The following is a 13,543-nucleotide window of genomic DNA, read 5'->3' on the forward strand; positions in this document are numbered from 1 at the left end:
TTAAAATATATTTTATTCAATTAATATTATAACATAAGAAAATGTTTCACTTAAATTTATCGTCTTAAGCTTCAAAACCCATCAAACTGGCCTATTCTAGAGAGAGATTGTAGCAATTAATTTGTGGGAGAGGGAGGTTGCGGTTCAATTGCAGCTTGAGCTATTTGTGTAAAGGGTTACATACTAAATACTTTCTTGGAGTTTAGTTACTTTATTTTTTTCTCCCTTAGGGTTTGATTTTTATCACTGGAGGTCTCTATGGTTTTGAGAATAGACCAAATTAATCCTTCTGTCAACCGTTAGTTAACTTGACAGAACTCCACATAGACCAATCAAATGTTGATACGTGACACCTACTTAAATTTTTTTAAAATTATATATATATATATTGGGGGTGGCTCTTGGCCATTCGAGCCACCCCTATGGAGCTTAGGGGGTGGCCGAAACCCCGAGCCACCCCCAGTACCCACTGGGGGTGGTTTCGGCCACCCCTAATGTTTTTTTATTTTTTATTTTATTTTTCACATAGATTTTTTAAATTTTAAAAAAAAATTAAGTATGTACCACGTGTTAACATTTGATTGATCCACGTGAAGTTCCGTTAAGTCAACTGCCAGAATGACTAATTTGGTCTATTATCAAAACCATAGGGACCTCCTGTCATAAAAATCAAACCTTAAGGGGAAAAAAATAATGCAACTAAACCCCATGGGGGTATTTAGTATTTAACCCTTGTGTCAGTGGCGGAGCCACGTTGCTCTTTGAGGGTGCTGTGAGATTTAAATTTTTTTTTTTTTTTTTTCCTAGCACCCCCATCTGAGCCTAACGTGAGGTTTCAGACCTCTTTTGAAGGCAAAATGAAAATGGAAGACAAATATTCTTGGATATAAAGCACATAGAAGAGGTTTTTAGTAATTTTCTCCAATAAATTAAAGTGGCACAGTTGGCAAAAAATTCTCCTTCGCTACAAAAGGTTTCAAGTCGTTTATTGGTTTCCAGGATGAAGAACTCAACCCAATTAATTTTGCAGCAGTCATTGGTCAGCTTTGGAACTTTTGACACTTACAGCTTTGGATCCAAAAAAATGCTTATAAATTATTTAAAATTGACGATATATGTATGATTACGGAGAAGTATTATTCTCTTAGATTTTTCTAAGTATGACAAAATTAATTTAAGATATATGTGCTTGTTGATCCAACATTACAAAATTTGTCTTCTATTGCAGAATTATGCCAAGGATTGGCAAGACAAAAAAATCAAAGACAAACTATCCTATTGATAGATTAATTCGTCTTATTTTGACTCTTTCAGTGTCTACAGCAACTACCAAACGAGCATTTTCAGTAATGAAAATTGTTAAAATATGACTTTACAACAAAATTGAGGATGATTTTTTTTGCAAATAATTTTGTTCTCTATATTGAAATGGAAATTGCTGAGAGCTTCGATTTAGATTCGATACTTGATATTTTGTACTTCTAAGAGACCGTAAAATGCAGTTCTAGACACTTTTTTTTTTTGTATTTCTGTCTTTCTGATATAGTGCCGACATGTTATATTTCTAATATATCAATTTAAGTATACATTTATGAACTTTTATAGATATTTTTTTGTGATGCATATATTGTGTGAATTACCAAATTTTTAAGGTGGAAAAAACTTTTAGGACGCCAAAAATCTTTTGGCGCGCGGCACCCCTAATATGAAATGTCTAGCTCCGCCACTGCCTTGTGTAAAATACTTTGTAGTAAAAGGCATTGCCTGGTATTGTTGGCTCATCTCAGATTACTGGTCGATCTCAGAGAAGGTAAAGCAATTCTTGGTTATATAATATATATCGCAAATTTCCTTCATTGTATGTGCATTTGTTTAACAGTTGAGACAAATTTTACCATTCTGAGAAGGCCATCTTGATTCTTTATTCACTGCCGAAATCCGAATGACTTTTGCTTCATTGAAGCAGGCATGTCTCTTTGATATTTACTTTTTACAATCCTAAGTATCGTGTATCTATTGATATCGAGAAGCCAACATAGAAGGACATGGCATTCAAAATGTGACTCTTTCAAAGCACTGGCTCCTGATCGATCATTCTAGACGCCACTTTTATGTCTTTTGGCTCCTTTCTATGAGTACTTACTGCAAGTCACATTATAACCTTAATCAGCCTCTTACACTTTCTTCTTGTTCTGCCATTACAATTAGCCAATCCCACTTGATAAATAAGGAAAGCATAGAGCCATTTGCACAAAAATCTGAACTCTCCCATAGGAAGATGGACAGAATTCCCATCTGGGTACTCCCCATTTTGATCCTTGTCATCACTCCAATGGCAATTTCACAAGAGGAGGAGGTGAAGCAGGCGTTGTTCAATTCATGGACAAACTCTCACCAGGAGGAAATGCACAAAGAGATGGCAACTGGGGTTGGAACATGACTTCAGATCATTGCAACTGGGCTGGAGTGAGTTGTTATCCGCACAGTAATTCTGTGTGGCAAATAGGTATTAAAAAATCCAGTCTCAGTGGAGTTTTTTATGCCAGTTCTGTTTGCATGGCGAAGGATCTGCTTATTCTCAGCCTGAAAGACAACACAATACATGGAACAATAGGAGAAGAGATGGGAAAATGTAAGCAGCTGACTCACTTGTACTTAAGTGGGATCAACTTCTCTGGTAGCCTTCCTGATTCTCTCTCACATTTGGGTAACTTGAAGAGGCTGGAGATATCTGACAATAACTTCTCTGGTGAGCTTCCTGATCTGCCTCGGATTTCAGGGCTCAGAAACTTTCTAGCTCAGAATAATAATCTGCGTGGAGGAATACCCAACTTTGATTTCTCCAACTTTGATCAATTCAACGTCTCCAACAATAATTTCAGCGGTCCAATTCCTGATGTCCATGGCCTTTTCACTGCAGACAGCTTTTTGGGTAATCCTGGGTTATGTGGAAAACCACTATCAACTGCCTGTCCCTCTGCTTCTCCACCACCTACAGTGAAACAAAAAAGCATCGTCAACTAATAACTCCACCTGCCAGTAAAAGAAAGGCCAGGGAACAAACATAGAGTGATATAATGTTACATACACTATATTACATTATCAAACATTCCCTCTTAAAGCATAAACTCAGCTGCTCTGTAGAACTCGCTCTCTCCGGAGCTCCTCTAGAACCTGGGTTCTTTTCTTTCCCTCTCTTTCCTTCTTCTCTTTGCTCTTTGATTATGGATTTCTCTACTCTAGAACTAGATTCCCTTATTGCTCAGACAGCTGCTCTAACTTGGGAGGACCCTTCCTCTCAACTAGAAACTCTCTCCCCTGAACTCGTTAATGATGAACTTCTACCTTTGGTAGGACAGGTCATCTCCCAAAAAACACAAAACAATCAATCTGTTAATGCTAGCCTGATCAAAGCTTGGTTCTTTGCCCTCCCATTTTCTTTTGCTGTTCTTGGCCCAAACATTTTTCTGTTCAAATTTTCTGAGAAGGAACACATATCCAGAATTCTCAAGCAAGTTTGGAATGTAAATGGTTTCTTACTAGCTTTACAAGTTTGGTCTCCCTCAGCCACTTTAGGTGATCTTTCACTTAAAGCAGTACCTTTTTGGATTCAAGTTCACGGGCTTCCTCTGCACAACATGTCTATAAAAAATGCCATTGCTATTGGTAAAGGATTGGGCCTCCTTGTGAAGGTTGATGATGCTAGTGGTGCTGATAACACATTTCGTAGCTATCTAAGGCTTCTTGTTGAAATTGATGTCAGCAAGCCTTTGAATCCTGGGTTTCCCTTCACCAAGAATGATGGAACTTCCACCTGGGTCAGTCTGAAGTATGAAAGGTTGGATGTCTATTGCACGGATTGTGGTTTGATTGGTCACAAGCAATTTTCTTGCCAAGCCTCCCAAGTTGACAGAGTTCCGTCCAGGTACAAAATCTCTCTCAAAGTTACCATTTTTTCAAACTTGCTCTCTCCTTCAGCTATGACTCATCATGTGGGGAAAAGCTTTGTTTCTTCTTCCCCAGTTTTAGGTCTCAGAAATGATCCCACACAGCCATGCATGACCAGCTCTAACCCCCATGCAAACCAGCTAGAAACCCGCCTCAATCCTCACAACTCCCTGACATCTCAACAACCATCTCTCTTGTCCCAAAATCCGAGGTCTGTTTCCTCCCTTACTCAAGACACCCCCTCACAAAATATCCCTGCTCCAATCCCACCAACTGCCGCAAGATTGGACATCCCTCTTGAAAAAACTTTAAAAGCCTTATCCTTGTTACAGAAACCTATTCAACTTTTTTCCCCCTCTACTAGCATGTTAGTTTCCAACCCATCGTTGGATCCCAACTCTATGGACCTAACCCAATATGGACCCACTGACCTCCTTTTACCAGACAAAGCCCAAAACTTCCAACTCAAGCCCATCCCTTCTGAAAATTTAAACTCTACGGCTACTATCAACATTCCCAACTTACCTTCTATTCCCACTAAATCATTCCCCACTTCAACCAAAATCACCAAGCAGACAAGGAAATCTCCATATAACACCCGTCCCCCAAAAGCACCCTCCTTATCATCTCCAGAAAATACTTCCCCTAGCCCTCCTTCTCCTCCCTCCCTCCAGATCAGTAGGAAAAGGCCTAGAATTTCTGATTTGATCTCTTCTTATAAAAAAGGACCTGGTGCTACCTCTGAAAATGTTAACCCTCCAGACTTGTCCCTCTCTCAAACTCCTTTGTTCACACCAGGTTCTGCTGGAAAAATCCCAGCTAGGCCCTTGTTTAAAGCTGCTAGAAAAGGGAAAAACAAACTGGTTTCAGCAGTTGAGATTGCTGAAGTTGAATCTGAGAAGAAGGGGGGCTTTGTCAAGCCTCCCCAAAACCAATGAAAATTTTATCCTGGAACTGCAGAGGACTTTCTCGTCCTGCTGCAGTTCGAAGTTTGAGGATGTTGATCCGTGATCAATCTCCTGATGTTCTTTTCCTCTCTGAAACTAAATCCCCTCCCCCCCAAGTCTCTGCTACTTTGAACAGGCTTGGCTTCTTTCTCATGTCTCAAGTTGCTCCCTCTGGTACTAGTGGAGGTTTGGTTCTCTCTTGGCGTCCAGGAGTGGACCTTGAATGTTTTATAACCAATAAAAATAATATTTCAGCTTGGTGCTTTTCTGATCCTCCTCACTCTCCATGGATTCTCTCTTGTGTGTATGGTCCTCCTAATAGAAGAGATAGAATGGCATTTTGGGACTCTTTTGCCTCTGTTGGTGATCTTTTTGAAGCCTCTTGGCTGTGTATAGGTGACTTTAATTCTATTTTGGATCAATCTGAGAAGCTTGGTGGGAGACCAGTAGCTAGCTCTTCCCACTGCCCCTTTAGAAGCTTCATTGATCGGTTTGGTATGATTGATATAGGGTTTGCTGGAAATCCTTTCACTTGGTGTAACAATAGGAGTGGAATGGATTCTATCAAGGAAAGGTTGGATAGAGGTTTGGCTTCTCCAAATTGGATTCATCTTCACCCTGAATACTCCTTGCTCCACCTCCCTGCCCACAACTCTGACCATAACCCCATCTCCTTAAATACCAACAACTCTTCCCTGTTCCTTCTTAGACCTTTTAGGTTTGAGGAATTTTGGACCAAAGACTCTTCTTGTGGTCAGATTATAGAAGCTGCTTGGTAAAAATTTGTTCCTGGTAACCCTGCCACTTGTCTTCCTAAGAAACTCAAAAATACCAAATCAGCCTTATTGAAATGGAACTCTCAACATTTTGGTAACATTCAAAAAAAGATTAAGGCTACTCTCTTCCTTTTAGACTCTGTCCAGCAATCTCCTCCCTCTCCCTCCTCTTCTGATCAGGAGATTAGTTTGAAGCTGCAATTGGATAATCTCCTCACCAAGGAAGAAATCCTCTGGCGCTCTAAATCCAGAGAAATTTGGTTGACTTGCAAGGACCTCAATACTAAGTATTTCCACACTTCTACTCTCATCAGGAGAAGATCCAATGCTGTGAACTTTCTCAAGTTGAATTCTGGTGATTGGGTTTCTTCAAGAGCAGATATTGGTGGGAATTTCTCTGCTCACTTTTCAACCCTCTTTACTTCTTCTAGGCCTCCCATTGAAGCTGAAATGCTGGATTTATTCTCTCCTATCATCACTGAGGAGGAGAATGTCTCTCTATGCTCCATCCCCTCTGAGGAAGAAATTTTTCAAGCTTTATCTAGTCTTGGCTCCACTAAAGCTCCTGGTCCAGATGGCTTCACTGCCCTTTTTTTCAAGAAATACTGGTGTCATGTTAAAGGGGATGTTCTGAAATGCATTTGGAATTTCTTTGAGAACAACTTTCTTTTGAGGGATCAGAATCACACCTTTATAGCCTTGGTTCCCAAGATAAGTGGCTCTCACACTGCTCATCAGTTCAGGCCTATAAGCCTATGCAACATAGTCTATAAGATTATTGCTAAAATCTTGGCTAACAGATTGAAGATCCTTCTTCCCAAGATCATATCTCCTTTACAATCTGCTTTTGTTCCAAAGAGGAATATCCAAGACAATACGATTCTGGCTCATGAGCTCCTTCATACTTTCAAATCCAAGAGAGGCAAAGGTGGTTACATGTTTCTCAAGATGGATATGGAGAAGGCTTTTGATAGAATGGAGTGGGAATTTCTCTTGTCTATTATGGAAAAATTGGGTTTCAGCCCCATTTGGATCTCCTGGATCAGAATTTGCATCTCCTCTTCATCTTTCTCCATTCTTCTTAATGGAAGCCCTTTTGGTAATTTCTCCCCTGAAAGAGGGTTGAGACAAGGAGATCCCCTCTCTCCTTTCCTCTTTATTTTGGGTTCTGAAGTCTTCTCTAGACTTATGTTCAAAGAGGAAAGAAAAGGTTCTATTAAAGGTCTTCGGATTGCTAGGAATTGTACTGCTATTCATCATCTGTTGTTTGCTGATGATCTTCTAATTTTTGGGAAGGCTACTGTCTCTAAAGCTGGCTGCATTAAATCTTGTTTGGATAAGTATTGTAGATGGTCTGGTCAGTCTATTAATGCTGCAAAATCCTCCATTCGTTTCAGCAAGAACACCTATTACTCCACTTCTTCAGCTATCTCCAACATTATTCTTTATCCTTGTAATCCTTCTACTTCTCTTTATCTTGGCCTCCCTATTCTGATGGGGAATTCTAAAAAAAGAGCTTTCAAAGGTCTTCTTGACAAGGTTCACAGTAGAGTTGAAGGTTGGAGAGCAAAAACTTTATCTCAAGCTGGCAGGTTGGTTCTTATCAAATCAGTGGCAGCTACTCTTCCCTCCTATGCCATGAGCTCTTTCTTACTTCCCATTAGTATCTGCTCTGAACTTGACAAGACCTTCAAAAACTTTTGGTGGGGCTTTCCTCCAAAAAAAACCAGGAACCTTTCTTTGAAGGCTTGGGACTCCTTTTGTCTTCCAAAGGAATTAGGAGGTTTGGGTGTCAGGAAAATGAGAGAAGTAAATTTGGCCCTCATTTCCAAGTTAGGATGGAAAATTCACTCAAATGCAGACTCTTGTTGGGTTGCTCATTTGCGAGGTAAGTATCTCCACTCTTGTTCTTTTCTCTCCCTCCCATCCCTTTCTTCTTCCTCCTCCTCATGGTTATGGAAAGGTATCCTTAAAACTCAATCTTTTATCTCTCAAGGTGCCTGTAACAGAATCCATAGCTCCTCCTCTCTCCCTATTTGGAGCTCCTCTTGGATCCCTACCATTCCTTCCTTCTCTCCTTCTGCCTCCCCTCTTTTGTTGCTCCCTCTTCCCAACCTTATAGTCTCGGATCTTTTCTGTTATGATCCTATTTCCTCCACTTTTTCATGGAATTTTCCTCTCCTTCATTTTCTTTTTGATTCTGTCAGTGTTAGGGAAATCCTAAAAATCAAATATACCCATCTCTCTTTGGATGAGCATATCTGGACCCCTCTGCTAATGGTTCTTTCTCTTCTAAATCTGCATATAATCTCATTAGCAGCCCGAGAAACTTCAGCTGGGTTTTCCCCTCTCTCTTCCAGTCATTGGAAGCTCCTCTGGAAACTCAAGCTAAATGACAGGCTGAAACTCTTCCTTTGGAAAATTGCTTGGGACATAGTCCCCTCCAAGATTAGGTTAAATGCTATTTTTCCCATTCCTCCTGCCAATTTAATTTGCCCTCTATGCAATGTGGAAGAGGATTCACTTTCTCACCTCTTCTTCAGATGCTTCTTTGCTAGAATATCTTGGAGATCTTCTCATTGGCCTCTAGACTCGTTAAAATGGTCCTCTCTCAGTCTTCCAGAATGGATAAAAGGTATTTTAACTCCTCATAGTTCTTTTGGTATTCCTCTTGCAGATTCACATTTGTTCCAAAGCTATGCTGCTGTCTTTTGTGATTTGCTTTGGTTTTCCAGAAATCAAGCAGTCCATAATGGTGTTATCCCTGAAGCCTCCCAGCTGGCTGCAAAAATCAATCGGATTTCCTTGGAACACCATGCAGCTTGGACTCCTTCCTCTAAACCAGTGAGAGAGCTTTGGTCTCCTCCTCCAACAGGCATCTTCAAGGTGAATTTTGATACAGCCATCAAAGAGAGTTTCTCTGTGCAAGCAGCTGTTTGCAGAAATTCTAATGGGCAGATTATCAAAATCCTCTCCCAAGTCAAGCCCCCTTGTAATCCTACTTATGGTGAAGCTCAAGCAGCCCTTTTGGCAGCTTCCTTGGCAGCTTCTATGCATCTTGATAATTTCATTTTAGAAGGAGACTCCTCTATTGTAATCTCATCTTTACAGCAACCTTCTATAGTCTTGGATTGGCATATTGATCATGTAATTACTGACACTATTTCTCTTATTCCGGCCTCTTCCCTTTGGGAGGCCAGAAAAGTCAACAGAAGTGCAAACTTCTGCGCCCATCATGTGGCATATAGGGCCGCGGCAAGAGTTATCTCGGGCTGCATTCCCTCCTTATTTTCCCCTCCTCTCTCTATTCCCATTTGTAGTGGAAAAGATCCACCCCCTTCTCTCCCCTCCTTGTGAGGGTTTTGTTCTGTTGGTTCTTTTCTATGAAGTGGTTTGTTACAAAAAAAAAAAAAAAAAAAAAAACATTCCCTCTTCTCTTCTTGGTCCTTTGCAAATTGTATTTCTAACATTAGTATTACTTTATCATCCTTTTTTAGCTGGAATGCTTTGAAAGTGTTTAGATGTGCCAACTTTCGTGCACATGCTTTAGCAAAGTAGGCCGCTTCCAATCTTGTTTTTGAAAGTATTCTCATACGGTCTCCCATTCTCTCTTCCATCCGGATCAGAGGTGGAAAAAACCCTCCCCTATAGCCTTTTCCTTTATTCAATTAAAAAAAAAAAAAAAAAAAAAAACACCTTGTGTTTGTAAAAGTTGAGAGCACCTTTAATTGCTCATAAGAGGTTTCTGATGATGTAATTAAAAATTCAATCTTGCATGGTAAGGGTGAGGGGGAAGAAAGAACCACGAATTAGTATGCAACGCGAGAGAGAATTTCAAATCAGGGATGTATTGAAGGACAAAAACTTCCTTCAATCCAGTCCGGAGGAAATATTCTTCAATCCATTTAAAATTATGCAAAGTGTCTATAAGCATTTAAAAGGCACATTAAAATTTTTAAAGTCATTAATAATAGTTTACAAACCAAGTTTAACTTTTTTTTTTCTTTTTCTTCTTCTTATGGTCAGAACTAACGTTGGCTTAAAAAAAATCCTTTAGAGAAAAAGAACACCTAACGTTGTTTTCTCACATCTAAACAAGGTTAGAAAATTTTAGTAAACCTAAAGAAGGTGAAGCTGAAGAGTCATGATAGAATCATACTTTTTTTCTCTATTCTCTGTTTCTCAAATTCTCTGCATATGCGGCTGAAAGACTGTTGCTTTAGGAGAAGAAGGCATATGTGATCGGAATTTTTTGGCATATACATGAAAACTGTTATCATATTAATGTACTTTTCTTAATATTTTAACAACTGAGTCTTCGTGTTTTGGATAGTAATTTGATTAATTTTAATCTCTATTCAATTATCTCATTAATAGAGGGTTATCTAACATTTTAATTTTTTTTTAACTATTCATTTATCCTATTAACACTGAGTTTAGAATATCCCATTAACATTGAGTTATCTAAAGTAGTTGTATTTATTTATTTTAAACTATTCATTTATCCCATTAACATAGAGTTATCAAATGTTGTTGTAGTTTTATTTTTATTTTTTTCTAAGCCAACGTTAGGCCTTATTTTAAATGTTAGTTCTAAGCTTTTTTTTCTTTCCTTTTTTTTTTTTTTTTTTTTTTTCCGATGAACGTTTGTTCTAACCATTTAAAAAAAAAAAAAAAAACGTTAGTCTAACGTGTAACCAAAAAAAAAAAAAAAAAGTTAACTTTAGTTAGTAAACTGCTATTAATTACCTTAAAATTTTAATGTGCATTTTAAATGCTTATAGACACTTAGCACCATTTTGGAAAAGGATCCTCTTCATTTCAAATTTTATCCAGTTAGTGCATTTAGAATGACAAAATTGTCCAAATTTTTTTGAGGTTAAAATGTTTTGACAACACTATCCTTCTAAATGCACTAATTCGAGGAAATGAAGGGGATTTGAAATTAAGAGGATCATTTTTCTCATTTTTTAAATGAGTTGAAGGATATTTCCTCCCGACCGGTTTGGAGGAAATTTTTATCCATTGAGGAATACGTGGTGAATTATTCTAAATTTTATGTAATTTATTATTGAATATGCAGGACCACATGTGAGCCTTACAAATTCAATAGTAGATTTAAAAAGAAAAAAGTCTACATACCTTATTCAAACTACCATTTAATTGACAATGTTTCTTTCAATTTTGTTTTTTTTTTAAAATGCTTTCAAACTTTAATTGGGACAATCTTCTTCTTTCTTAAACGAATGTTGCAAGGAAATTGAAATTAGCACAACCTCACGTTTAAAGAACAAGTGTCTTCGGTTTATTCATATGCAGACTTTTAATTTTGTGGATTAATGATGGAGGATTCTTGTAGTTGCTTTTCTTTCAAAGTATCATAGATAGTAATAACAAAAGCAATCCAATGTCTTTCTCCAAATATCATAGGCCACTCATGTGAAGCTTCTCGTGCATTATAAAAAACAATTCCATCAATATAACAGATGGCCAGAAGGGGGTGGATGCATCTGGTTTGGGCCTTGGATGGCTCCCTGTTTCTCGAACAGGGGATTGTCTTGTACCCGCATGTTGTTGATGCCTTCTTCATTTTGATTACCGAGTACATTTTAGGAGTGAAAAGTCGGACGGTTAATAATCGCTAATCGCAAATTACTTTTGAAGGCGATTAGGAAAAACTGTTAACCGTATAGACGGTTACGGTTAGTAGTTTTAGGTTTTAAAAAAACAGCTAACCGCTAACCATTAACCGCCTTTATGTATATTATAGAGTCCTCCTAAAATCCTTCCAAATGTGATGTAGTATTTAAAATTACCAATAGATCAAAATTCAATAATGATCATCTCAAAAATAACAATTAGGATTTTTTACATGAATTTTTTACGCCAGCTAAGATTACACATCAGCCCTTACTTCACATCATACTACTACAGTAAATTAACCTACTATTGCTATAGTAAATTAACATAATCTCTTATATCCCCTAAATTTTACCTCGTGTGTAACTCTCCCTCATCTTCATCTTCCTCAGCCACTTCACAAAATGCGACCGTCAAATTCTCGCAAAATGCTCCCAAATCAAGGGGAGGAAGATGAAAATGAGTGAGGGTTACGCAATGAGTAAATTTTCAGGAATATAAGAGATTATGTTAATTTGCTGTAATAGTATGACGTGACAAAGTAACCGATTTTGTTAAGTTACTTAACAGAAATTGATTTTAGGGAATAAAATGTTATTTTGGCCTACTCTGAGGACTTATCAATTATTTTTTATACTACATAGAGTGATTTGTAATTTATGCCAACTACATGGACCTATAAATTATTTTGTATACCATAGGGAGTGATTTGTAATTTAGACCAACCACATGGATCGATTTTGCATATATATATCTACACATTAAACAACCTCCTTTTTTGTGTGTATATATATATATATATATATATAAATTTAGAAATGATGTCGTATGTAGCATAGTATTATCTTATTACCATATAAATGACGGCTTTTTTTTTTTTTTTTTTAAATTGAACTTTTTATTTATTTATTTTTTTAAAAAAAATTTCTTTAAAAAGCGGTTAGTGGTTATTAAGGTTATTAACCTCCTTGGCAGTTAGTAAATTTTACTAACCGCTAACCGTAACCGCCTTTTCACACCTAGTACATTATGAGAAAGGTTGTCATACCTGGTGGCCAAATTGTTGCCTCTCTTGACTGTCTTTTAAAATACTAGCAGCAGGTTTTTTTATTTTCTATTTTTAATTTTTAATTTAGAGAACAAAACTATTTTTTTATTCTCTATCAAAATACACTTTACAATAGCTTTCATTACGTTTTCATATTCCATTAAAATATTGAGAAGTGCTAGGGAGCCAAAAAAATGAACCCAAATTTTTTTTCAAACTGACGTGCAAACAAGAGAGAGAGAATTGCATTTTTTTAAAGAGATATGCTATAGTGCAATAAAAAGACCATTTTTTGCCCATAAAATTCCTAGGTGGCAAGAGGTTATAGGCCCATCAGTGGGTGGGGCCACATCAACTATGGATGGGGCCTATGACCTCTTGCCACCTAGGACTTTTATAGGCCAAAAATGGTATTTTTATTGAACTATAGCTTTTTTTTTTTTTTAATTTAAAAACCCTTGTCATGTCAATTTGGAATTTTTTTTGGGTTTATTTGTTTGGCTCTATAACACTTCTTTAAAATATTATTTCTTTACAAAATACAAGTTCGTTATCTACCCTCATATTTTTTTACAAAATTTCAACACAATTCTCAATGAAAAACAAAAATAGGAGAGATGAGAGAGCATAGAGAAATATTTATATTAAAATAATGTATAGGAAAGCAAAATTGAAGACTTTGAAGTTGCTACAAGTGACTTTTTGTGATTTTTTGAAAATTTTCCTATATATAAAAAAGGGAATAAGTTATAGGATGTCTGTTGCTAGTTCTCTTAGACTAACAATTTTTCCCTTTAACAAAAAGACCTCTTCACATAGCTAAACAAATCTGGTACCTTCCCGTCATTTAGGTAAGAGTGTATAAGCAGTTACGATTAGTGGTTATTGTCTTTAATTGCTAACCGCCAACCCGTTTTGATCCTCTCAACAAGATTAAATTTGCCGTCAGAAGTTGAGTTTGTAACTCTGCTGTTATCTACTCCACTTTCGTGGCAGCAACTGCTTCCAAGTCCCTCTTCTCACTACATCCTACTCAAACACATACATGCATGTATTTGATATCATTGCTCTAGTGGAAAAAATTATATATATATATATATATATATAGACCGTGGTTATTAACCACCTCCATTTATCCTTAAAATTGTAATTTTTTTTTTTTATCTTAGGTGATTAGCAAATTT

At 37.2% G+C, this 13,543-nt stretch overlaps 1 protein-coding gene across 1 annotated transcript; it reads left to right on the plus strand.

The window, feature by feature from the left end:
* Positions 1 to 2,379: 2,379 nt before the first annotated feature.
* On the plus strand, positions 2,380 to 3,024 carry LOC132173554 (probable inactive receptor kinase At2g26730). The gene has a single exon (XM_059585069.1). The coding sequence runs from the start codon at positions 2,380 to 2,382 to the stop codon at positions 3,022 to 3,024; it is 645 nt and encodes a 214-aa protein (XP_059441052.1).
* Positions 3,025 to 13,543: the final 10,519 nt, after the last annotated feature.

This window comes from Corylus avellana, chromosome ca3 (genome assembly GCF_901000735.1).
Source record: "Corylus avellana chromosome ca3, CavTom2PMs-1.0".
Classification (NCBI taxonomy): Eukaryota; Viridiplantae; Streptophyta; class Magnoliopsida; order Fagales; family Betulaceae; genus Corylus; species Corylus avellana.

Bases quoted from the DNA above. Each gene is read 5' to 3' on its own strand.
- LOC132173554 (XM_059585069.1), top strand. From the start codon at position 2,380: ATGGACAAACTCTCACCAGGAGGAAATGCACAAAGAGATGGCAACTGG.